The sequence below is a fragment of the Psammomys obesus genome, unplaced genomic scaffold (assembly GCF_907164565.1).
Source record: "Psammomys obesus unplaced genomic scaffold, mPsaObe1.curated_primary_1811, whole genome shotgun sequence".
Lineage (NCBI taxonomy): Eukaryota > Metazoa > Chordata > Mammalia > Rodentia > Muridae > Psammomys > Psammomys obesus.
In genome coordinates, this window is record NW_026596234.1 from 12764821 (window position 1) to 12791572 (window position 26752).

Sequence of the window (26752 nt, forward strand, 5' to 3'; positions counted from 1 at the left end):
GAATGTCCTCATGGCTTGCTAGCCAGTAGTCTAACTGAACTGGTGAGCTCCAGGTTCCGTGAAAGACCTTGACTCAAAAAATGAAATGCAGAGAGATAAAGGAAGACACTCGGTGTCAACCCTTGCCCTCCGCCTTCACCGCCTTTGCCTTCTGCCATTGGCCTGACTATTATTGCTGATATTGATATTATCCGTTTCCCAAACACACAAGGTCTCTGGGCTCCATGATGACATCCTCACATGAGTGCTGAGAGGACAGAAGATCTTGTGGGCTTTAAGGTAGGGTATCAGGAAAGCCATAGTAGAGGGGGAACTGATCACACACACACACACACACACACACACGCACACACGCACTCACGCACACACATGGACAAGACTGTGGCTGAGATCCATAAGGAAAGATGGGGTGATGGGAGGTGTTCAAAGACTCTGCAAAAGATTCCCTCACCTCTTAGAGTTACACCTCACCCTTTTGCCCCTTGCTTCACCTCACGCTATCCTGCTTCCTCTGTGGCACCATCTTTATTCCATTTCTGTGACTCTAGCTTGTTACGCTCCTTGCTCCTACCTTCCTGCCATCGTAGCTGCCCCACTTTCTGTCCCTAAGTATGCAGTCCCTCATCTCTCCACCCTGACCCACTTTCCTGCCCCTCCTCTTCTGTGTCATCTCCCCCGTCGCTGGTCTCTGGACTAGCAACCTCCCAGGTCCTGCAACCTTACCTTCCCTTGCAGCTACTTCTCCACATCCCCTGTGGGTCATTCATCTACATTAGAGCGCCCCAGCTGGGCAGCTAGAAGCAAGGTCAAGATCAGCCCAGCCAGCCCACATTATAAGTGATGATCCAAGAGGGAGTTGGGGGGGGGGGGGGGCGGACTTGGAGAAGGGGCTTGTTTCCTGTGTAATCTGAGTGTTTCCAGGGACTCGACAAGTGGTTTTTAAATTTTAATAGAAAGCATTCCACACGGTGCTGGCAGCAGCAGGGGGTGGGATTCTGTTTTTACAAATGTTGGAGTAGCTAAATGTGAGCCCAGGGTATCCCCAGGCCCAGCAGGGAGGCATGGAGGTAAAGGAAGATGACAATTAGAAACATCTTCATTATAATGACACTTGGTCGCCTCAGCCAGGGGAAGACTCTGAGCTTTGCCAAAGCACTTAATCTCTTTAATCTCATTAAGGGGTCTCCACATCCTGGATGCACAAGGGATAAAGTATTAGTGACTCTTTAGAGGGATTTCGGGGAACCTCTGAGGTGGGGGTACTAGAGCGACTTGTGGGGCCTGGAAAAGGGCTGGAGTGAGAGTTTGCCTCTGTGGTCTTCCAGCTCCACCCCGCATAGCACCACCTTCCCCTGGAGCCTGCTGGGGCCTCTTGTACCCCATGGATAGCCTGTGCTAAGAGACCAGCCATGATGAATAACAACAGAGCCACCCTGATAAATCAGAGATGAGCAGCAGACATGTCCCCTCTCTCTGGTGCTGGCTTCCAGGGGGTCTCCCACTCAGGGCCAAGGACCCTAAGTGCCTCCTGACTATCCAGAGACTGGAAAATGAGCTGCAGTGAAGTACGAGCTATACATCTGGCCCACTGGCCTCTCAAATCCATCATCTTTAAACCCAGGGAGTCTCAGATTACACAGAGGGAAACTGGCCAAACAAAGGGAGGACTTGCTTGTCGAGTAAGGGTGAAGACATACTGGGGTGCGACCCAGGAATGTGATGCCAGAGCCTACCTTACACTGCCTGGAAGTGAGAGGGACATCACCTCTCAGAAGGTCCCACTTCTCACATTGACCGAAGCTGGGAGGAGCCTCAGGGACCTAGAGCACAAGGCAGGCTTGTTGTTCTTTTTGATGTCACCTTCAGCGCAGGTCCAGGGTGTCTGGAGAGTGACATCCTGGCCAGGAAGATCTGGGTTGAAATGTCTCCCTACTGCGTACTGGAGAAATGACTTCAGGATGTCATTGGGTACTCCCGTTACTCAGTTTCCTTCCTGGTTCAGGCAGGGGCTGGGTCCACACTGCATCCATTCTGAGCCCTGCAGGGAACTTATAAAAAATGCCTTTGCCTGGGCTCCACCCAGAGTCCTATTTAACTGGTCCTATTTAATTGGAGCCTCGGTGTCAGTTTTATTTTAAAGCTCCCAGAGGATGCTAATGTGTGGCCAGGCTGAGCACATCGGAGTCTGTGCTAAGGACCACTTCCCACATTCAACATTCTGAGTGGATCCCTGAGCCCTGAGATCCTGTTTACCCCAAATCAGGCCGGTGGCCCTTCCTAGTCCCATCTTGGTTTAGGCGTTTAAGCAGCACTAAAGCAGGGATGGTCAGGCAGCACTCTGCATGGCAACCCTCGTCTTCCAGCCCAGCCCCTCCGAGACAGGTGGGCTTGGAGAACCTGACTTCCACCCCTGCCTTCTGCTTTCTCGGACGCTTTCCTCTTTCACTCCGCAGTTTATCTCAACTCTGGCCAATTCCCTCTTTCTACCTGGAAGGCCCAACACGTGAGTCTTGACATCCAATCCACCCTGCACTGAAATCCTGCCCAGCTGACTTCCCAACCTGTGGAATGGGGGTGAGGGTACTGTCCTTGGTTCTGATCACGGGGCTCTGAGTCCTTGACAGGCTCCAGCCCGGGAAGCGAGTACTCTTTTTTTCCTGCCTCACAAACGAGAAGCTGAGGCACCAAGAGGTAAAGAGGCTTATCCTTCAACTCAGCCTCGGCTTCCTCATCTGTAAAGAGAACTTTTTTTTTTTTTTTTTTTTTTGGTTTGCTTCTCAAGATAAGAACTCACCCTGTAGCACAGCCTGGCCTCAAAAGTACAGTAACTTCCCATCCTGGCCCCCTTGAAGGTTGGCATCACAGGTGTTAGTAATCTGGAAATGTTAACGGATCTGACTGCAAGGCTTTTGTGTAGATTTCATGTGATGGTGTGCGTAAAGGGCTCACAGCACAGTGTGTGGTATGAAAGAATTCTTCTGTGTGTGTAATGCCACCACGGTTGTTGTGTACTAGTGTCTGACCATGGGTTTCCACTCTCCAAAGCTAGACGTTGGCTTTTAGAAATTCGGTGGGCCATTTGGCACCACGTTGGCGGCTTCATGTTGGGCCATGGTGTGAATGCTTACCCAAAAGCCAGAAAGTGAGATTTGTTTCCCGTCCACCCCTGCAATCTGTGTCACAGACTCAACATGAGGACAGAAGAAGCCTGACGATGCACTTGTGAGCTGCTTGGCAAGAGGCTATGGCGGTTGACCTGGGGGGGGGGGTGACCCCAAAGTGATCTCACAGCTGCCTCCAGCTGGCATCTTTCTATGTGGCAATTTGGGGGGGGGGGGCTTCTGACTGGTGGGGAGGGGATGTGTGACCTAAGGAAGCCATTTCCCCAGGGCCCTGGGGGAGCCATGGCGAATCACTGACCCTTCAGCATCCCCACGTGTCGGCATTAACTGTAATGGCCGCCATAAAGAATCCCGGATTGGGGAAATGATTCCAGCATCCCGAGGGAGTCCCTGGGATGCAGTCAGGGAGAGAGAGAGTGAGCTCAGCCATGTCCCCAGGGAGTCACTCAGCCCAGCATTGTGACTTGCCTGTGGGATGGAAGAAACAGCCAGGGAAGACACAGGGAGACTGCCTGTTAACAGTTACAGTGGCCCTATTTATCGGGCATCCATGGAAAGCCTGACACTTTTTGTGTCCTCTCCCACTCCGGTGCCTCTGTGAGGGAGGCCTGGCTGCACCTCTGCACACAGCCGGGGTGGGAGGGGGGGAGACAATGGACACACACTCCCTGAGACTGCCACCTGTGTTGAGGCACAAAAGCGTTCATGGCATGTATCAGATCAAGGTCTGACCAGACCACCTCCCCCAAAGTCACTGGGCCTGTGCTGACAGCCCCCAAAAGGGCTCTGACAGTGTAGTCCTGTGTTCAAATTCCACCACGTCCTAGCTCTGTACACTCAGACAAATCTTTCCTATCTGGCCCGTTTCCTCACCCATTTCCTCAGTGATCCACCATGCATCTTTGAAATGCTATATGGACTAGAGACGGTATAAGAAGCTGTAGCCAGCCATGATGGCTCATGCCTTTAATCCCAGTACCTGGGAGGCAGAGGCAGGTGTGTCTCTGTGAGTTCAAGGCCAGCCTGGTCTACAAAGTGAGTCCAGGACAGCCAAGGCTACACAGAGAAACCCTGTCTCAAAAAAAAAAAAAAAAAAAAAAAGGCTGTGATTCCAGTTACACCGCAGTAGGGGCTCAACAGAAATCCACTGCTTCTTTCCTCTGCAATTGGAGCTATGTCCTTGGCCCTAAGTTGGCAAGCCTGGGTTACCAACATCATAAGGAAGAGTTTGTTACCCCTCCTCAACTTCTTAGGGCAACTCGGGTGCGGTTGGCACGGAGCTGTAGCTGGCAAAGAGAGGTGCCTTGCAGGGCCTGCTCAGGAGGCCCCGGCAGCTGGGAGAGGGACTGAGGGAGGAAAATGAGAAATGCAAAGGAGTGAAAAATAAATACATGTGTCTGTCTGGAGTGATGGAGGGCCCCGGGCTGGAGGCGGGAGAGGCGGGCAGCAGGCTGGGCTCAGCAGAATTGCTGCACCGGCTCATGCAGACTCCCTCATTAGCCAAGCAGTGAACTGGCCTCACCTCCCAGCAGGCTGCTCGCTGGCCCGGGGAGCCCAGCTCATCCCCAAAAGGGTCTCACCCAGGTCCCCACAGGGCATCCAACTGAGGACATCACCCAGATGTAGGGTCTCAGTCTCCTTCCCTTTGGTTCATATCCTGAACCCCACAAACTCACTGGATCTTACACACACACACACACACACACACACACACACACACACACACACACCGAAACACAAACACACAGACACTTTTTTCCAAGAAAGGTTCCCATGGTCCTTCCATCTGCCCCTCCCCCACTGGTCCAGCCTCACGTCCCAAGCCCTGCTTTCGTCAAATTGAACATGATGTCAAATTAGAGCCATCTCTGGGACAGGCCGGGAGAAGCTCCCAGTTTAATGAGGCAGCGTCGAAAATCAATAACTTAATTGCCGCTGTTTGATGGACTTTTATCCAATTTATGCTCTCCCCAGCAGCCTACGTGCAGAGCATGAGGAAAAGCGTGTGTGGCTTGTGGGGGGCAGTGCTGTCTGGGCATCAGGGGGGAGGGGCAAGAGGGCATCGTGGCCTATAGCTAGCCACTTTTCAAAGGGGAGCTACCCACTGCCGTCCTCCTGCCTGGGGGGGCCAGGAGACCCCAGCCTCTGGGGCCTAGTGAGCTTGGCTGTACTTCTCTCTGCTGTCTCGGAGAGGGAAGACAGGTGGCTGAGTCTAAAATGGATCCAGAGGGGCTGGAGTGACTAAAGACCCCCAGGGGCCTGCTTTCTAGTCCCAGCTCTGACTGTGCCTCACAACTACATAGATTATGACTGTTCTCTCTGCCTTTGAGGGACTGCCCTTAGCTGCACGGTACTGGGAATATCAAATCCATCCTCCCACTTGCCCTGCAGGCCAAGGACTGGCATTCTGCCCATTTTGGAGGAGAAACTAAGATTTCCTTGCTGGTCCTACATCTGGGAACCAAAGGGTACTTGAATCCAGATACAGTTACATGGTCATCTGTGTCCCTAGGAAGGCCATGGGTCAGGAAGCAGGTTGGGCCTCAGTGTGAGGGCAGGGCTGCAGAATGGCTGGCCAGTGACCTCTAGTATATTCCCAGAGGGCCTCCTCCTTTCGTGGCTTCCCTAGGACCAGGAGAGGACAGGGACACAAAGTTCCAGGTGACCGCTGTGTGATCGTTGTCTTGCTTGGTCCCCCGGGCCCAGGCACGTCTGTGATGCAGGTGATGGCCTCGGATGCAGATGACCCAACTTACGGCAGCAGCGCTCGGCTGGTGTACAGCGTGCTGGATGGCGAGCAACACTTCACAGTGGACTCCAAGACAGGTGAGGGATAGGGCTGGGGCCGGGGCGGGGTCAGAGTGGTGGCACCCAGGGCAGATCACCAAGCCTGATGACCCAGCAATGCTGAGGGAGCACAGACCGTGTGTAGACTGGCATCTTGGGTTCCAGGAGACTCTGGAATTGTGGGTGGGTGGGCAGGGAAAGTGAATAGAGTCTCCTGCAAGAGGAGTAAAGAGGAAAGGCAGGAGGTGTGGAGGCGGGGCACAGCTGTCTATACCCTGTAAGGGCCTCATGATCTGAACTTGGCCTCTTGGAACTACCGATCCTGGTGTGGTATGGGGTCACAAGCTCCTCCTTCTGGGAGGAGCTCCTTTTAGGCAGGTATTAAGCTCTGCTCCTGCAGCAGCTGTTGATTTGATGGAAAGATAAGGTGAGGCTTCCTCATTTACCCCTCACCCACATTTGCACCACTGAGCACCCAGCAAGCCCCTCTTCACTCACCCCGGAGCTTAGACCCTGCCAATTCTCTGAGAGCCCTGGGAGAGTGCCAGTGAAGACAGAGGCTCAGAGAGGCAGAAGGTCACAGAGGTCACACAGCTGGGAGAGCTGCTGACAATGGCTCCTCCTGTGGGCCATTCTCGTTGACCCCGGGATAGGAAGATGAGATGGTTATCAGATGCCATAGATGGTCCATGGAACTGCAGTGGTGGCATTTGCTGGGACAATTGGGATTTGAGGTATCCGATAACAAAAATCAGATGGAGAGGTGAGAGAAGGCACGGGGAGGCGGGCGAAGGCACCTAGAGACCTAAAGAGAAGGTATGGCACGGGGCAGCTAGGGGAGGGGACGCGGGGTGCACGAGTCCAGGCTGGCAGGGCTCAGGAGCTCAAGCGGAATCTAAGGACAGCGCGTGTGGGTGTGTGTGATGGATTTGGCTTTGGTTTTTGTTCATGTGTTTGTTTGGTTTGGTTTGGGGAGGAGAGGGAGGAATCTAGTCTATGAGCTCAGTTTAATTGTGTTCTCTTACACATAATATCTTCATTATTCTAACCTCCTCGCAAAAGCAAGACATTTCAGGAAAGCATTCAAACATTAAAGAAGTGCTAAGAAGAAAGTGCTCCACTCCCTGTCCCCAGCCGCCGCAGCCCCACAGGTAGCGGCTGGTGGGTAGGGTCTGGACAATCTCAGACTCACTCACTTGAAAAACATTAAGTCATTTTGAAAATAGATAGAACATCTCAGGGTTCAAAATTCAAAAAGTTCAAATGAGTATTTAGCAGCAATCCTTCACCTCATCTGGTCCCCAAGCCACCTTGCCTGTGTCCCCAAGGCAACCGATGTAATTTTCTTGTGGATATTTGCAGAGCTCTGCTATGCATGTACAAGGAAATAGGGCACGCGTGTTTATCTTCTCTGCTTTGCCATACACATAGCTTGCTGCTTTTGCTTAACAATACATCTTGAGGATGGCTCCATATCAGTCCGTACAGAGTGCCCTCATTCTTTTATTTGATGCCTGTTATGGATATACTGAAATTTATTTCGCTAGTCCCCTCCTGATGGACACATACCCTGTTTCCAATCATTTGCTACAACAAACGGTGCTACCACGAATAACCTCACACATACATCAGCTTGTGCCAGTGTGAGTGTATCTGCAGGGTAATTTTCAGGAAGTGGAAATGCTGGGTCACAGAGCACATGTATTTGAAATCTCAACAGATAATGCCTAGAGGTACCACATTCCATTCCCAACCCTCGGATTGCCGTGCCCTGATCCTTCCTCCTCACCGATGCTGTGGGTTCATTGATGACTTCTGAGCAGGGAAGTGACATGTTCGGGTTTTCATTTTAACAAGATCCCTTGGGTGACAGCAAGTGAGCTTGGTTCTGAGACAGGGATTGGAAGCAGAGAAGGCCCCAGAGCCTAGGTGTCCAGCACAAAAGACAAGAAAGTCAAAAGCTGGCCCTTTCTCACCACCTGGCTAGTTAGGAGGCCCGAGTTGATGAAGGTTGGGATTGACTGTGTTGGGATGCTGAAGAAAGAGAAGGTGTGCAGTGGACCTTGCAAGGGGCGGACACTAGGCAGAGTGGAACCCCTGCGTCCTCCCTCACCTTAGTGTCCTGTGGTCATGTAGCTTAGTGGTGCCTCCTGTGGGAACAGGAGGAAGTGAGCTAAGGGAACTCTACAAGAAAGGGATTGGCCCATGTGTCCCAGGGTCTGGAGCAGAGCTAAAGAATCCAGCCTTAGGGACTGGAGAGAGAGTGCAGCAAGTAAGAGCAAACATTAGGTAGAGTTTGGGGAGGCTTGTGGAAGAGGGAGGAGAAGGACAGGGGGACCTAGAGGGGATAAGAACTGGACAAGAAGACCAACAGCATCAATTAAGGACTATAGGGGCTCACTATAGAGGCTGACCAACCAGAGAGGACCATGGACTGGTCCTAGCCCCCCTATATATATATGAAACTGGTGGGCAGCTCAGTCTTCTCAGTCTTCAGGAGAATTTTCTACCAAGTAGAGGAGGGGCTGTCTCTGACATGGACTCTGTTGTCTGCTTTTGGATCACTTTCCCCTGGTTGGGATGCCTTGTCAAGCCTCAGGGAAAGAGGATGCCCTTAGTGCTGATGCGAATGGGCTCCCCTTTTCTGAGGAGGAGAAGGGAAAAAGAAGGAAGAGGGTAGGAGGGTGGGACCAGGAGAAGAGGAGGGAGGTGTCTGCTATGGGGATGTAAAGTGAATAAACAAATTTGAAAAATAAAACCAGGATTGGCTGATCTTCCAGAGGACCCAAGTTCGGTTCCCAGCACACCACATGGCTGCTTACAGCTATCTATGACTCCAGTTATCCAACACCCTTTTCTGGCCCCCGAAGGCACTGCATGCACACATACAGGCAAGCATTCATCCATGTAAAATAAAAATAAAGAAGTATCTTAAATAATCCAGCTTTAACTGTGCCAGGGAACAGAGGGAAAGAAACGTCTAGAAGTTTCAGCCACCCATCTAAGTTATGAACATGGAGCTCTGAGAGTGGTTGAGGCTTTTGAAATGTCCCGTAACTGCGGGAGACGGGTGAGGGGGGAATCAGGGGCTCCAGCCTGCCCAATGCCTGCCCCTTGCATGATCTCACTGCATCCCTTTTCTCACTTCAGCATCTTCAGCTTTAGTGCCCCCCTCACCCTGTAGACTCACTCACGAGCTTGTAGGAATGCAGGGGGAGACCTCTTGGGTTCATTCAGTCAGTACAGGCCTGAGTATGTGTTAGGCGCTTGGGCGATGGCAGCAAAACTGCCCTCCTGGAGGTTCGACTAGAGAAAGAAATACAGAAAACAAGTACAGGCCTATTAAAGCATAATGCCAGGCTTTGGTGGGTTCTGGCAAGTAGCGTAAAGGATTAGATGGAGGTGCAGAAACCTGAGCAGGCTTTTCTGTGACCCTGGAACCCAGAGCCAGATAAAGTGAGGGGCACGGGGAATTCTAGGGATAAGCAGTGAGGTCATCCCGACAAGGAGTGGGTGATGTGCTCAACACAGCCCTTGCTTGGGGCAGGGATCTCTGTGCGTTTGGAGACAGCCTGAGCTACAGTCACAGGCCAGAGTAAGATTATGGGGTTTTTGAGGGTGATGGCTGTGGGAAGGGGGTAACAAGGCCAAGACTGGATTTGGGAGGTAGCAAGGACAGGCAGGTGAAAGGTTAGACTCTGGGAGAGCGAGGAGGCTTCTGCTCTCTGAGGGGTACCCCCCCTCCACAGAAGGGTCAAAAGGGGTGAGACAGATGAGGAGTCCACAGGCCCAGAAAAGCAGAAACCGTTTCTTGGAAGCCAGAAAAGGGACTCTTTTCAAGCCAGGTGGAGGAGTCCCAGTGGGGTCCCTGTTGGAATCTCTTCAGCTTCTGTGTGTGAAAGGGGTCCACTCTGACGTTTCCCAGGATGCACTGGATCTCCCCTTCGTACCCCAGCCTCACTTCCACAGTCACCCTGGCACCACTGCCAGCCCCGTCTCCATTTCCCTAGCCAGGAATATTCCGCCGATGCGGGGCTATATTTAGCCGCCACTGCGAGGTACAGTCTGTTCTCGCTGCGCAGCTAGCAGGGAGCAGAGCCGCAGCGAGGCCCGAGAGGAAGGTGTGAGGAAGGGAGGGGGCGGGGCTGCGCCACGGGGCCCAGTGCCAGAGGAGGAATTAACTTGTGTGTTTTAAAGGCCAGGCCTGCCAGCCAGCCCCCCCACAGGGGCGACAGGGATGGCATTTGCGGGCTAATGAGGCATCATGCAGGCTCCAGGTCCCCTTCTGCAGCATCTCGAAGAGGCGGGGCAGAAACAACAGCGGGATCTGGGGACCCTGGGTCAGAACACGGCCATGGGCAGCCACGGCCAGGTTGTGATTGCCAGCCCCTGCCTGCCACCGCCTCAGCGTGAATGGAGAGACTCCCTCAGACATGTCAGGATCTTGGCTAAAAAGTCACACCTGTGCCAAGGACGGCCACTGGTCCTAGAGGGGATACAGCTCAAAGTTGCTAAGCAGCTACCGTGAGCTGGGTCCCAGGGTCGGGATGGTGAACTCAGCTCCACTTTCAGCCTCGTAGATTTTTGTTCTGACAGGGAACCAGCCACCTGGGTGAGGAGGACAGGAAGGAGGCAGAAGAGGCCACTCAAGCATTTCAGTTGGTAACTGAGCACTTCCCCCCAAACCCTGTAGATACCCTTAGGCTGAGCAAAGACCAGCCTGAATCCCTGCCCCCTGGGGCTTGTCCATAGGTGAGCCCAACCCAGGTTACAAAGAAAAAGATGGGCCAGGAGTCTTTGAAATGAGAGACCTGTTGGGTCAGTGGGTAAAATGCAAGCCCTGAGTTCAGATCTGAGTTCAGATTCCAGAGCCGCATGTGTGTGTGTGTGTGTGTGTGTGTGTGTTTGTATGGGAGCATGTGTTTCTGTGTGCATGCATGCATGTGTGTGTGTGTTTCTGTGTATGCGGGTGCATGGTGTGGTGTGATGAGGAGCGAGGCAGAACTCCCAGGAGCTTGCAGACCATAGCTTGGGTACAAGGCAGTGAGTGAGAGACCCTGTCTCAAGCGAGATGGGAAGTGAGAATGAGCGCTCAAGGTTGTCCTCTGCCCTCAGCGAGTGCCTGTGCGTGCCCACACCCACAAGCACCCTGTCTTAGTTACTTTTCTATTGCTATCACAAGTCGTCATGACCAAGGAAACTCACAGAAAGTTTAGGTCTAGATGGTCTAGAAGGACTGACGGTTCCAGAGAGTTAGCGTCCGCAATGGCCGAGCGAAGGCATGGCTGTTGGAACAGCTCACATTTCATTCATATCACAACCAGAAAGCAAAGAAGGGACACTCAAGATGGTGGGAATCTTTTGGAATCTCGAGGCCCACCCTTTGTGACAATCCTCCTCCAGGAAGCCCCCATGCCCTACTTCTTCCCCAAACAGCCACCAACGGGGGACCAGGTTTTCAAATGCTTGACACTTTTGAGGAGCATCTCATTCAAACTCGAGCGCGCGAGCGCGCGCGCGCGCACACACACACACACACACTTTTTTTAAAGAGTGAAATGTGTTCCTAGAAACCTCACCTCATCTCCGCAGCCTCCAGGGCAGGTGTCTTCATTTCTTTTTCTCGTGCTATGATAAAGTGCCCTTTTAAAAAAGAGTTAAGCCTGAAAGGGTTTATTTTACTTCAATCCACAGTCCATCACAGCAGGAAGTCAAGGCAGCAGGAGCTTGAAGTAGCCGGTCACATCCACAATCTGTAACTGGAGAAGGAGGCAGGCCCAGCTCGGCTGTTCGGCTCCCTCTCCGGAGCTGTGCCACGAATGGCCCCACCCATAATTAAGATGGGTTCTCCCAGCTCAATTAACATAATCAAGATAATCCTCTACAGGTGTGCCTGTAGAGGAGCCCTGCCTCCTAGGTAATTCCGGATCCTGGCAAGAAGCCATCACATTTTATGGAACAGGGAACAGACTCAGGTAGACCCAAGAACTTGTCCAAATTCAGGGTGGTTGTGTAAACAGCGAACGAATAGCCAGGCCCCTGTCTGTCTGACCCAAGTCTATCCTTTTTACGTGCTTTGTATCCAATGCTGTGTGTTCCCAGCCCATCTCAGACCCTCAGCAAGTGCCGAATGAACGAACGAACGAACGAACGAACGAACAAGATCATGGGCTGATTTGGGGTTTTGTGCCCCATATGTGAATTTTCCCCTGTGCTCTATCACTCAGGTCATTCATCTCCTGGTATCTCACAGGGATTGGCTCCAAAGACTCCAAGGCTGTTGAAGCATAAGGTGGCATGGTCGTGACATGTCACCTCACACATCCTTTCACGTACTCTAAATCCTCCCCAGAGGACTGAGGACACTTACGTGAAGGGAATGTAGGAAATCGGCGTCTCTCACTCTTGCTCAGGGAATAACACCGAGGGGGAAAGCGCTAGGCGTGCCGGGCAGGCACAGTTATTTTCTTCTTGTTCTCCATCTTAAGAGGGAAAAAAAAATCTTTTTTACATTTATTTTGTGTATTCATCTTGCCTGTGTGCACGCGTGTAGGAATGCATGTAGAGGTCAGAGGACCATGTATGGGTGTGTGAGACTTGCTCCTCTCTTTCTACCACGTGAGAACAGAACCTGGGTCATCAGGCTATGAAGCAGCTTCCTTTACCTCTTGAGGTTTCTCTGTTCTCCGAGAACACGTTCCTGAGATCTCACAGAAGGATGGCGGCTGACTGGAGGGAGAGGGAGCCCAGTGGATAGAGGGAGGGTGAGGTTAGCTTGGACCTCTCAGCCAAGCGACCCTCCAGGTAGGCACAGCTGCATGGACTAGCCCAGGCCCAGCCAGCCCAGGAACGGCTCAGCTAACCAGATTTCAAGCTAACCCAGTGGTTTATTCTTTGTCACAGTTGTGTGGGCTAGCTGAGCAGTTCTGGGGTTTGTGGGACTGCCCTTGGCTGTCAGGCAGCTGAGGGCTGACTCAGCTGGCAGTCCTAGGCCTCCTCTCCCCATGTCCTTTTTGTACTGCTTCAATGTGCATAGGCCTCAGTATTCTCAGAGAAAAGACCCCCAAGTCAGAGCACAACACATGCCCGAGGCCAGAGTCAGTGGGAAAGAATGATCCAGGGTTGTGAATACTGGGAAATGTTTCATCAGAAACTATCACCATAGCAACCTCACAGAAGCGTATGACTCAGGACAGGGTCCAGAGGCCACGTGCTCCCTGCTGCCCACTCCGGGGTGCCCAGAGGCTCCTGAACCTCATTCTCTGAGATGCCATGCCCCTGGGCTCTCTGGAGCTGGAAGTGAAGGGGACAACAGGGAAGCCAGCTGCTTGGGGCCTCCTCCTCACCTGCTCAGGTAGAGCCGGACTTGTGTTCTAGTTCGCACTCGGAGCAGGAGGTGCAGAGCTTTGAGCTACACAGTGGCCCTAACTCCTGCTGGGATACTGTCATTCAGTGTACTCCTAGACCGTAAAGCGGCCTGCAAATGTCCGGCTGGTCAGCTCTCTGCTGGACGTGGTGCACGTACCTGTACTCCAGCACTCAAGAGGTGGAGGCAGGAGGATCAGGAGTTCAAGACCAGCCTGAGAGATGAGACCCCCTCTCAGAACAACAACAAAGCCAGCCTTCTTCCTCTCCTGACTTCCTGCTGTGGACCTTGCCTGCCAACCTGGTGGCCACTATAGCTGCCTGCCATTTGTCCTTGCTCCCTGCTGTTGGCGCTGGCCGCTCGCTCGCTCTGGCTCTGAGAAGCATTGCCCTTTCCTTCTCTTTCCTCTCTCTGTCTCCCTCTCTCTTCTCTCTGGTTCTGGCTGTTTCTCCTGCTTTCCTTCCCTTCTTTTCTGTCTCAGGAGCCCCCCTCCCCAAATGTCTATCTTCTCTGGTCTCTCCTATCATCTTCCCTCCACGCCTCTGTCTCTTTCCTCAGGGTCCTGAGCTTCTCTCTCCCTCCTCTCCCTTCCTCTCTTCTTTCTTCCTTTTATGTTCTTTCCTTCCTCCCCTTTCCATCACAAAAAGCACATCACCCTGACCACTGCCTACCCCAGTCACACAATACAGCACACACACACACACAACGCACACATTACACAACCACACACAACACACACATAACACACCACACACTACACAGCACATACACAACACACATAACATATACACACAATATACATTCTCACACAGACATACACCACACACCATATACAACACACACACACACACACACACACACACACACACACACACACACAACACACTAGCCTCTCTTCCTGTCCTGTTACCTTTACTGGAGTCCGGGGACTTTGAGGACATCAGGAGTCGGAGCCCAGGTTTTATGGGGCGCATCCTGGGACTGCTGGTGCATGACTCCACCTGGCACTCAGGCCAGGCGCCACCTGTCACCACCTGTGCTTGGCAGGTTGCAGGGGGCATCAGGAGAGGCTCTAAATGCCTCATCAACCGCCCCCCTCCCGACCCGGGTTCTTACACCGATAGGAAATGGGGCCTGACCATCTTCTCTGCAGAGCTAACTTCTAGCATTCCCGTTTCTCCTTCCGCATCACGGGCAGCCAGCAAGATGGTCTCTTCAGGCCTTCTCTGCAGCCTGGACAGAGAGCCCAGGCTTGGGGTGCCGGGGAGGGCCGGGGGACAGGCAGGCATGCGTGACTGTGACCTCAGTGACTATTGCCTGACAGGTCACTAGTCAATCATGCAGACGCCCTGCCCACACACACCAGATCCTGGGGGACACTGAGACCGCCGTGGGACTGGCCACCCAGGGAGGGTACCCATGGTGAATTCTGGTCCACGGGCCTCCTCTCAGCAAACCGAGAGGTCTTTTGTTTGAAGCACGGCCAGTCTACACGTGGAAGTGTGTGCACATGTGTGGCAGGGTATTATCCCTTGGTGTATGGAGGCGTGTAGGCGTGTGTATGGGAGGAGCTGCAGAAAACCCCTCTGTTTGTCTGTGATTGTCCAGTGTGGGGGTATGCGAGTGAGAGAGGTGTGAGGTATTGGTGTCCGTGCGCACCCGCTGATGAGCTCTGGGAGTCCAGTGGCCACGAGGCTTAGTTACCAAGGCAATCGATAGAAGAAAAGCATTTAGCCAGGCATGGTGGCACACACCTTCAATCCCAGCACTCATAGCAGAGGCAGGTGGATCTCTGTGAGGTCGAGGCCTGCCTGGTCTGCAGAGGGAGCTCCAGGACAGCCAGGGCCACACAGAGAGACCCTGTCAAACAACCCCCATCCTAAACGTTTAACTGGGACTCACAGCTCCAGACAGTTAGGATCCATGACCATCACAGTGAGGACCATGGCAGCAGACAGGCAGGCACGGCACTGGAACAGAAGATGAGAGAGAGAGAGCTCATCTGATTCCGAAGCAGAGACAGAGGGCACACTATGAATGGCGTGTGTGTTTTGAAACCTCAAAGCCCACCCGCAGTGACACGCCTCCTCCAACAAGGTCAAACACCTTAAAGTTCTTCCCAAACTGTTCTACCAACTGGGGACAAACGTGAAAATATATAGAGCCTTTGGGAGCCATTCTCGTTCAAACTACCACCCTGTACGTGTCTGCTCCACCCATGACTCTCCCTTAACCTTTGCTGCACAGGCCAACACGGCTGTGCCATGCCTCAGCCTCGCCAGAGTCTTCCATGTCCCCACTCTCCCTCACCCACAGGTGTGATCCGGACAGCTGTGCCCGACCTCGACCGAGAGAGCCAGGAACGCTACGAGGTGGTTATCCAAGCCACAGACATGGCAGGCCAGCTGGGTGGCCTCTCAGGTTCCACCACAGTCACCATCGTGGTTACTGATGTCAACGACAACCCACCCCGCTTCCCACAAAGTAAGTAGGGTTGTGCCATGTATCTGTCTATCAGCCCAGCTTCCTTTGAAGCTTCCTGCATGAGGTGGGACCGCCACCTGGGTGCTCTTCTTTCCCCAATCTTCCCCAAGCCTGCCACTGCAGGGGGGAACCCCTGTCCATCTGGTTTTTCAGACTGAAGAACCGCTGTGGCCTCCCCATATGGGAAGCCCCTGCCCGCTCTCTGCCCATCCACTTGCCCTCTTGCTGGCCCTGCAGGGCCTCGTAGCTACTGCTGGATTCATGACCCAAGCCTGTAATGATGTGTTAAAGGCTCACAGAGGTTTAGGCAGAGGGACACCCATAGTGAAGCCCAGGGAAGCCCAGTCTGAGGACAAGGTCGCCTGGAGCCTGAGCCTGGAGCCTGGAGGCTATCTGTGCAGATGAATTGGGAAGGCTTGCCTCTTCTGGCACAATTCAGGACAGGGAGCCTCTCTGGATCAGGCCCTCACCTGTCTGTCAGCCTGGATGGCCAGGCTGGCCCAGGCTCGGGCCCAGCCGCCACCAGGAAGCTGCAGCTTCAGCTGGCAAAGACTAAACGCCGCCAGAGCGGCTGATTCCTATCAGGTGGGTCATTACCCGAGGTCCGCTGCTCTCATATTAGGCCCCGCCACAGAGGACTGACCCCGTGAGATAAGTGAATGCAATCCCTTAGCTGAGCTCACAGCAGGCATTTAGCAGCACAGGGTGTGCTCTAGCGCAGTCTGCAGACACCAGGCCCGGAGGCAGGCCCCAGCACTCCTGTTCCCAAAGGGAAAGCTTCAGGCTAGCCAGCAGCAACAAGGCTCCGGGCAGTAGGCTCTACATGAGGGGCAGAGAAGGGAGGAGGCCCAGCCAAAAGGATGCTAGACACATTCCTCCCTCCCTCCCTCCCTCCTTCCCTCCCTCCCTCCCTCCCCCCTCCCCCACCTCTTCTTTCTTCTATCTCCCCTCCTTCCCCCTTCCCTCCCTCTTTTCCTTTTTCCCCTTTTCTCCTGCCCTCATTTCTTCGTTGTGACTATAGCGGAAAGGAGGGCAAACAGTAGAAAAGCCCAGAGCCGACACTCAGCCCCACCAGCAGGACTCAGAATCCCCATGTAACTTTCCACAGCATCTTCCCTCTCCAACAGTACCAACCCCCGCTCTGCCTGTTGCCATCATTTCTACGCTTTTCTGAAAGTCTGCTCTCCTCGCTACGTATCGCCAGGCACTATGGTCTAATTCAGCCCCTTGGTGAACCCCAGATATGTGAAACCGTATGGTATATAAATTTCTGTGTGCCTTTGACTTTCAGGATTATGTTCCTAACTCAGGTTGTTTCTTCTAGTTCTGTTTCTTTTCCTTGCTGTACAGTAGTCACCCTGTATCTATCCCTCTGGGTTCTTGGCTTGTTGCTAGATGGAGTTATTGCGAACTTTGAACCTAGTTGCCCTTGCCTCCTGGTGCCCATCTGCAAACACTTCTCTAGTGTATCTGGGAAGCGCATCCTCGTGAAGAAATGTGCTTGCCCCTTGTACCACATCCTCACCAGCACTGGATGTTGTTAGACTCTTTAGTCTGGAAGAACCTGGAGACTGCCTATTTGTGATTGCAGCTGGCTTTTATTTAGTGGCTCACCACCGATACAGCGCATCTTGCGGGGCAGGCTGAGTCGCTCACCAATACATTCCACCCAGGAGGCAGTGTGCTGTGCCTGCTGAATGGCAGAGAGCCACGACCCTCGCCTCCCACATTACACACTCAGCCCAGAGGGAAGAGAGTTTGAGAGAAGCGCAATAGTGCCTGCTAGAACATTCCTGGGACTCTGGGACAGGAGCAGATGAAGGTGCAGGGAGGGTCCCCAAAAAAGACAGTGGTAAGGGAAGGTGAAGACCGGGCACCTGCAGGCGAGCCATGAGTTGTGCGGGATGGTCACCGGTCCATCCAGCAGGGCGGAATGAGAACCGGGCTATTGGATGGGCTGGCAGTGTGGGGCAGACCGAGGGACTTGCCATGCCTACGCCAACGTCAGTGGGGAGCTGTGGAGAGATTAGAGCAAGGATCCTCTCAAGGTTGAATGTGAGAAAAAGGTAGCCACGCCGTCCGAAGGTCCCCAGGCATTTGATGGCCCCAAGAGGCAAACTCCCAAAGTTCACCTGGGCTGACCGCCATTCAGCAGGGCACTCTCACCTTCTTGTAGGCCCAGGGAGAAGAATGCTGCTGGCACATCACCTGGGTTCCCTTCACTCTCTGGGGCCATCCCTGCCAGACAGTGCTCACCTCAGAGTGTTTGCACCTGCCATCTCCTCTGTCTAGTATGTTTTCCCAGCTATCTGCCGCTTTTGGCTAACCCCCTCGCCCCTTTTTCAGTGCCCTCTTCTACTGTACACTGTCCGGGATATCAGAGGTCCCCAGAGGTGACACGAACACCATCAGTGTGAGATGGCACAAGCCAGTCATTTCCATGCAAGCCAGTGCATGGTACTTCACACCTCATGGGCAGCGGCAGCATCTGGTTGTCATAGCAACACTGCTGTTAGGAAGGTGTTCTTCCCATTTCACAGATGAGGGATCTGAAGCACAGGCTCCAGAAGTGGCTCCAGAGCCTGATCCTTCATGGTAGTCCTCCTCTGTCCCCCTGGCAAGTGGAGAAACAGACCTCAAGGGTGGCATAGTTGCCCCATGCCATCAACCAGGAAGCCTAGCAGTGGAACGAGAGACTTCTAATCACCTGGCCTCTGCCCTTCTTCAGAGGACAGGCCCATAGAAGTCTGAAATTCCCACCTGGCCAGAAAAATCTCCCTGCAGATGTAACCCCACCCCAGGCACACCAGGCCCCTCCTCCTCTTCCCCCACTCTGGCAGAGGCCTGGGTCAACCTCCTGGCATGTTCCCCACAGAGATGTACCAGTTCAGCATACAGGAGTCAGCGCCCATCGGCACGGCCGTGGGCCGAGTAAAGGCCGAGGACTCGGATGTGGGCGAGAACACAGACATGACTTACCACCTGAGAGAGGAGAGCGGCAGCGGAGGAGACGCATTCAAGGTCACCACGGACAGCGACACTCAGGAAGCCATCATAGTAGTACAGAAGGTACACAGCCTTGGGCAGGGTGGGAAGGCAGGTACCAGGGCCAGCTGTGGAAGAGAGGGGACCCTACCTCCTCCGCCTTCGGGGCTGAGGACTTGGTGTCTCGTTCCCAACTCACAAGAGATAAAATGAGTTTGAGAGGGTAAGTGATCCTACTCATGGTTGAGCAGCTCTTTGTGAGTTCAGATTGGAGTCCATGCTCCTAAAACATCGCTGTGGGCTGCTTGAACGCGTCCCTGGCCCTTCACTAGTCCTTTCCTTTAATCCCCATGCTTCCCTTGGGAGGAAAGGTCACAATCCCCATTCTGACTAGTGAGAGAGGTAGAGAAGGAGAAAGGAGTTTGCCAAGACCACATCTGGGAGGGACAGAGTTGGGATTTGAACCCAAGCCTTGCCCCCACTACATCCAGCAGCTGAACTCACCGCCTGGCCGACCCAGGAGCCTCGCCCCACAGACCCCAGGGCTCCTGAGAGGATGGGAAAAGAGGTCCCATAACAAAGCAAGAATCTGTCTCCCGGGACTTGGCGATGGCTGTGAAGACTCAGGGTGCCAAGCCTTGAGGGCTATGCCTTCAAACATACTTCCAGCGGAAGGCTCATGTCCCCTTCCCTGGTCCACACGTTGTTGCAGGCCTGTGTGTGCCCCCCAAAGGTTCAATGCCCTGCCAAGGTCACTCAACTGGGACAGCCCAGTAGGAACACTAGCTCGGGGTTTCGGCTGCAGAATAATTAGTGTTCGATTCCGTGTCCCCAACTCTAAGACAGGCCCAGAGTCACTGATGGGAGCTAGGGGGACCCGGAGCAGCCCGCAGCCCACAGCACTCCATGGTTTCCTAAAGTCCACAGCACCAGACCTCATCCCAGCAGGCTGGTTTTCTCTCATCCCCGTGCTCTGCAGTGTGGTGGCTCCCGTAGGGGCCTGAGGTGTCTGTGGCAGAGTCAGCAATGGCTCCAGAGCCCCGCCTGATGAATGGCTTGCTTTAGAAGCCATCTTTCATTCCTGGGCCAGCACCCGACACCCCGCGTCCCGATTGCTCAGGCAACAAGACAGGGAGAGAGGGGAATCTAGCTGCTGAGGATGGAGCCTGTATGCCAGGCGGACATAGGCTTAGGCACTCCAGGAAGCCCCACCACCACCGCGTGGCCACAGTAAAGCTCTGCCATTAAATTCACCTTTGTAGGATGACCAGAGGCAAGCACAGCCAAGGCTTTCTTCCCTTGGGGAGCCTCATTAATTCCCCCAAAGCCTTTTAAAAGCCTGATCCTCCACAGTCACCTCATGACAGAAAGCCAGAGCTGTAGACTTCAGAGCTGTGCCCCTATTTCTCTCTCCTGGCTTTGGAAGCCACATTGGCCTGGCTCAGAGTCCTAGCTTGCCAGGGGCTACCTACTCAGGGTGTTCCTGTGCCCTCCTGGCCCTGGTTTCCTCCTGGGTAAAAGACCACTGCTGTATTACTCCTACCGGTGGCTAGTAAACAGAATGACCGATGAAGCTGCATTGACTGGGGACGCAAGAAACCCGGGGTTTAGTGTCGTCTAAAGTGGTGACTGTGGGCTTCCAGCCAAAGCGGTCCCACAGAAGTCCCCGTTACACTGGGAAGAGTTGGTCTGGGCCTCTAACAGCTAGCACTGTAGTGGGCTGGGCCAACTGTGACCTGGGCTGCCGGCCTGCTGTGTCTGCTTCCTGACAATGCCATCAGCCACCAGGCCCATTGCTGACCAGCCCTCTCTGTCTCCTCCAGCACCTGGACTTTGAGTCACAGCAGGTGCACACAGTGGTGCTGGAAGCCCTCAACAAGTTTGTGGACCCCCGCTTCGCCGACCTGGGCACATTCCGAGACCAGGCAATTGTGCGCGTGGCCGTGACCGATGTGGATGAGCCCCCTGAGTTCCAGCCACCCTCTGGCCTCCTGGAGGTGCAGGAGGATGCGCAGGTGGGCTCCCTGGTCGGCGTGGTGACGGCGCGGGACCCCGACGCCGCCAACCGGCCCGTCCGGTGAGACCCCCACCCGGGGCCACGCCTGCTGCCTGCTGTCCTGCCATATGCTACCCCAACAGACTGAGGGCAGCTAGGGGAAGAGACACTGGGAACCAGGGAGCCGGGAAACAGAGAGGGGGCAGTTCCAGGCAAGACAGGGACAAAGATGGAGAGCCAGTGCCCAGACTGCCCGAGAAACTCTCTGCCTGCCAGCTGGAGATGTCCCAGTTCCTCCTCTCAGCAGCCCATCTCAGGGCTCATGGCAGACCCCACCACCATGTCAAGAAGGAACAAGTCCAAGCAGAACCAGCCCCTATTTTCTTGAGCTATCCCTTCCACAGGGCTCTTCTGTCCTATTAGGTTACATGTTCTCTTTCTATCTTAGTCTCTCTCTGTCTCTGTTTGTCTGTCCCTCTCTCTCCCTCAAATCTCTACCTTAAAATGTAGCCAGACTTCTCCCCTGTACTCCCTAGCTGTGGTCACAGCCTGGCCCACGCCTGTCCCACCCCAATCCTTACAGAAGCCAGACAGTTCTTGCTGGGGTATGGAGCTAAGCCTGTCCTCCTCTGCCCCTTGTCCTCTTAGATTCAGGATGAAAGTCCATCTTCATCTTGACCCTCAAACCTGACCCTGAACTTCCCAGAATCCTCCAGGCTTTCCCCCGAATGTTCCCCTCCTCTTTACTTGGCAGGCTCCAGCTCCTTTCAGCTCCCCATCAGGGTCTATGCTGCTACTGCCCCTGGCCACAGGTGTCCAAATCTCTGCCCTCTCACTCCTTTTGCTCAACAATATCCCTCTCTAAAAGATCTTCTTTGGCCCCTCCTCCCCAATGCCTACCCCAATCCAGCCCAGCCCCTGCAACACTATTGCTGTACCAAGTCATGCTTGCCCCCACTGAGCCAGTACCCAGATGGTGGGGAACTCTACCAGCTCACTTACTATTAGGTCCTTGAGGTGCTGAGGCTCATAGACCGAGGGACCCCACACACTCACTGAACAAGCTACAGAATGAGAGAGACCTGGGACAAGACTGAGGGAAAAGACAGAGCAGCAGTGAAAGAGAGGGACCAGGTGAAGATCCAGAAAGACAAGGACGTGCCAGTGTCAGGCGGTGCAGACAAGAGGGGGCTCTAGAGAGAGGCGGGGAGCCCAAGAGCCAAAGTCAGACCTGAATGAGGCAGAGGCAGGACGGAGGTGCTGCACGATGTGGTGGAAGGGGTCACTGGACTTGTGAACCGCAGGCCTTGGTTGGAAAACTCAGATAGAAGGAGAAGGAAGGGTGGTTGTGGCAGAAAAGGACATGGAGAAAGGGCCAGGTGAGAGGACTAGCCAAGAGTCAGGTGGACAGGAAAGAGGCTCCTGGGTGCCCTGCTTCTTCTCAACCTACCTGTCACATAGTTGATGGACTGAGGTGAGCTCTGCAGGGCACTGAGGAGAGGGAAGCTTAAGAATTGTGTCGTGTGGCTCTGTGGGATGACACGCCTCCATCACCTACGTTAACGGGTCTGTTAGAGTTGCTCAGGGCCCAGCCTGGACAACCTGGCATGCTGACCTATGAGATCCCATCTCACTTAGTTGCCACAGTCTGTCACACTGACAGACAACCCCAGGGATCTGGGAAGAATTCTTGGAGCTGGTGGGAATGGACCTGAGCTGGGCTTGTGGGTCTGGTCCGGTGTGGGGGGAGTGGGTGGGGGGGTCAGGCATTCCAGTGGAAGAATGTTTATACTGATGTCAGGGGCCCAAGGCACCAGGGCCTCACAGATAGGACAGGAACTCGCCCTCCAGGTAGAAGCCACAGCCCCTTGCCTCCCTGCCACCAGGCTCAGCCTTTAAATACCACCTGGCCTCTGGCTGGCCACAGCCTTCTTCGGAGAAGACAGCGTCACCCCTATTTGTCAGAAAACTGGAGACCAGAGCAGGTTTGCTTCTGTAAGCATCACAAGGGTGGCAGGACGAGGGGGCGGTCAGTCGGGTCAGCGCTCCTGTCTGCAGCTCCCTCCTCTCTGTTTTGCTTTCCCTCTCCTCCTCTTTCATCCCTGCTGAAGGTACAGACTTTGAAACCAGCGTCTCACCCTCCTTCATCTCCCTGTGCTGGGCCCCCTTCCCTGGTGCTCCTCAGATGTGGACGAGCCTGCAGGGAGCTTGAGACAGGTCCAATTTAGCACCGCAAACATTCGCCCAGCTTTCCCTGCATGGCGCAGAGCCAGGCCTGGGGACGTGCCGGGACTCTGCCAAGGGCAGTTCCAGGGCAGGGCGTGGGGCACAGACCCGAGAAGCAAGGCCAGTGCTGGGGTGCATGCCGCCAGAGAGGGGTCTTCAGGCCTACTAAGAGTGCCTCTCACTACATGCTAAGACAGCTCTCTCCAACATCAACAGTTACTAAGTGCCGATATAGGCTGTGAAGAAACTAGAGTGAGAAAGAAGGTCTGAGGGCCCTGGCTGGGGTCACAGGGATCATTTGCACTGAGTGGTCAGGCTCCCAGGGTGGGGTGGGGTGGACAGAGGCAGAATGGCACAGCCAGACTGTGAGATGTGGGGAGGAGGAACAGCAAATGCCAGGGTCCTGAGGCAGGCAGACAGGGCACCTGTATACCCCTAGAGTGGAATGGGCTCCTGGCAGTGCCTGGCACAGTGTGCTGCATGTGGCTCTAAGGAGGGAAGTGCCCTGTCTGGGGGCAGGGGACCCGGTCACAGAGCCAGGGTGGAGCCAAGGATGCACCAGCCTGTGCTGTTCTAACTTCAGCACACTTCACACACATACCCCACTCACGGTCACACAAACAAGCACGCACCCCTGCTCACAATTCAGACAGGGCACCTGCCCTCTGCATGCCCAGGAGGTGCGCCAGCATCCCCCTTCCCTTGCCACACAGGGAGCCCTTCCCTCCCACTCAGTCACTAGCTCCTAGGGCTAGAAGCCAGCCAGGGCTGCAGCCTGTTGCCCAAGTCTGAACTGTTTCATGGTGTCCCTGTAGGGTCCCCACACATGGCTTTGGGGACAGCTGTCTATTCTTAGACTCTAGCCTCTGCCATCTCCTTTAAGAGGAACAAAAGGAAACACTGGGCGAAGGAGGGAGGATGGAAAGAATGGAGAGAAATGGGAGGAAGAGGAGGGAGAGAAAGGAGGAGGAAAGGGAGAGAGGAGAGAGAGGCACTGGATCTCAGGGGTGCTAACCTCATCAAAGGGTCAGTGTATTGATGGGGTCATAGCTAAGTGGGTTATTGGAAAACACAGACATGCACTTAAAAAAAAAATCCACTCTGCCCATGCACATGCCTGTAGTTTGTCACCCCCAACAACAAATATGAAATCACCTCCCTTCAATCCTGTCTCCGTCAGCACCCCCCCCTCAACACCCCTCCATCTGCAAAGGGGACAGGGCTCTCTGGGACTCCTTTTAGCTCAGCCACACCCAGGGTCTTGTTCCACCTCCTTTCCATGGAAGTACCTGGCGGTGTCAGGCTGCCGGGCAAAGGAGACCCCAGGTTCCATGCAGTGAGGCTTTCTTTGATTAGTTCAACAAGCCCGAAAGAACCCTGAGTCTGGAGGCCCACCTCTGGGTGCAGACTGTAATTATGCACCCCTAGTCAGGAGACCCAGGGATGCACCTGACCCATGTGACACCTTAACGTAAATAAAGTCAGGCCCCTTGAGAAGATGCTCGTAAGGCTGGGTGAGTAGAATCTTGTGCCTTGTGCGTGACACAGCCTGTAACAGCCACACCCAGCTTATCCTGGTGGCTTCAGTGTCCTCATCGGCGGGGGTGGTGACAGCAGCTCATGGGATGTATGGGCCCTGTCCCCTTACAACCCTCAGTAGCGCAAAGAAGGCGTTTGCTTTATGTCCATGTCATAAACGGCTGCTGGAAAGTGTAATCTCGGAAGTGTCAGGGAAAGGGTCTGAACTTCCAGGCCGTCACCCCTAGCTAGCCAGGGTCAAGAAGGCAGTACTCAGCAATCCAGGACAGGAAGAGGCAGTGTCTGGAGTTTGGAGAGCTCAGAATCCTCAACACCAGTGTTAAAAGCCAAGTGTGGCCACTGGCGTGGCAAAGCAGCGAACCCAGGATTAGACTTTGTCAGAACACAGTAAGATAGAGAGTGACGGAGGAGGGCACCCGATGGCCCCAGAAGCACAGGCACATTCACACACTTAAAGATCCACCCTGGGCCTGGAGAGCTGCCTCAGTGGTTAAGAGCCCCAGCTGCTCCTCCAGAAGACCAGGGTTCAATTCCCAGCACCCACATGGCAGCTCACACCCATCTAGCTCCAGTTCCATGCTCACACGTGCAGGCAAAACACCACTGCACATGAAATAAAATTAAGATATCTTCTCTGCGCATAGGACAATTCTCTATAGTTTGCCACTTGCCTTCACTCCACCCCCAACAGGAAATAGGAAATCACCTTCCTTCAGTTCACCCAATCCACACCAGGGTGCAAGGTGGCTCTGAAATAGATGTATAAACAGACTTAAGGCGGTGGGAGGCTGGTTCAGGGTCACACAGGGAAAGCAAGTGACAGGAAATGGAAACATGGTAGGCTCAGACCTGTGCAGTTGCCATTATCCCCCATGGAAGAGATGGGGAAACTGAGACCCAGAGAGATTTGATCATGCCTGCAGCCCAGGCCTCTCCAAAAGCCACCTCCCAAGGCCCCGGGCCCTGCAGGTATTGTTTTTCTTGGTCTCAGTTTCCCTCTCTGGGTTTGCTAGGGAAGAGCAGAGGCAACGGCTTCCCTCCCTGCCTGGCTGCTTTATCCTGGCTGCACAATGCGCCTTTGCCTGCATGCCAGGCCTTTGTCTGTGTGTAGCCACGGCACCCCCGCCTGTGTTATCAGTGTGGGAAGTGGCGGCGGGCGCTGGCGGGGCCTCTCTGGGCCTCCGCCGCCTGAGACATGTGTTGGACACGGGCCTTTCAGGCCTGGAGCTGAAGCACAAAGGCCTGGGAAGAAGGTGGAACAAAGGGCTTTTTCACGCGGCAACTGAAAAGCTGCAGATTAGCAAAAGCGCTGCGCAGGCGGGAGGAGTAGGGCCCAGCCTCAGACCTTCCCAGGCCAGGCTCAGCTGCCCTGGGTACAGGGTCCACCTAGCCCCCAGAAGCATTCTAAGCTGCCTGTACCCTCTCTTAGAACCCCAACTCCTGGTCCTAAATAGCTCTCCCCACTTCAGCAATTTTAACATCCTCTGTTTTCACTGAAGAGACAGCCCTCAGCCAGCTCTGCCACCCCAAACACTTCTTCAGTCCTCCTTTCACCATGAAGCCCAATTCTGGGGTCTCCTTCTTAGCAAAGCAGAAAGAGACATCTGTGACTCTGTCCCAGGGATGTGGTCTTCAGCCCTCTCCACAACTGTAGGGTATAAGCTCATAGCCCCACTGACCATCCAAGGGGAACTAAGACTCTGAATGGCTGCCCCTGCCCCTGCCATTCAGCAGGCACCAGCTCCAGGGAGATGCTAAGCCAGGTCACTTTCCACCCTGCCCTCTATATCTCTAGGGGGCGGTCCCTCTCTTGGAGCAGGTAGAAGAGTGAGATCATGGGCACAGGCTCCTGGCACCAGGTCACTTTTGGTCAGCCCAACCCTGTCCCCCACTCAGGTATGCCATCGACCGTGACTCGGATTTGGAGCAGATCTTCGACATTGATGCAGACACTGGTGCCATCGTGACTGGCAAGGGGCTGGACCGTGAAACCGCTGGCTGGCACAACATTACTGTGCTGGCTATGGAAGCAGGTGAGTTGGGTCATGTGCGTGGAGAGGCAAAAATGAACAGGCAGCGGGCTGGAGAGATGGCTGAGAGGTTAAGGGCACACTGGCTGTACTTCCAAAGGTCCCAAGTTCAATTCCCAGCGACCACATGGCGGCTTCTAACCATCTATAATGAGATCTGGTGCCCTCTTCTGGCGTGCAGGTATACATGCAGGCAGAGTGCTGTATAAATAATAAA

At 54.2% G+C, this 26752-nt stretch overlaps 1 protein-coding gene across 3 annotated transcripts in view; it reads left to right on the forward strand.

The window, feature by feature from the left end:
- Cdh22 (cadherin 22) overlaps nt 1-26752 on the forward strand; it is a 117419-nt gene that overhangs the window by 68310 nt on the left and 22357 nt on the right. For all 3 annotated transcript variants that reach the window (XM_055596260.1, XM_055596262.1, XM_055596261.1), the window contains exons 4-8: nt 5829-5948; nt 15592-15759; nt 18635-18828; nt 20568-20821; nt 26402-26538. In XM_055596260.1, coding sequence (XP_055452235.1) covers nt 5829-5948; nt 15592-15759; nt 18635-18828; nt 20568-20821; nt 26402-26538 — 873 coding nt within the window. The remainder of the gene's footprint in view (nt 1-5828; nt 5949-15591; nt 15760-18634; nt 18829-20567; nt 20822-26401; nt 26539-26752) is intronic.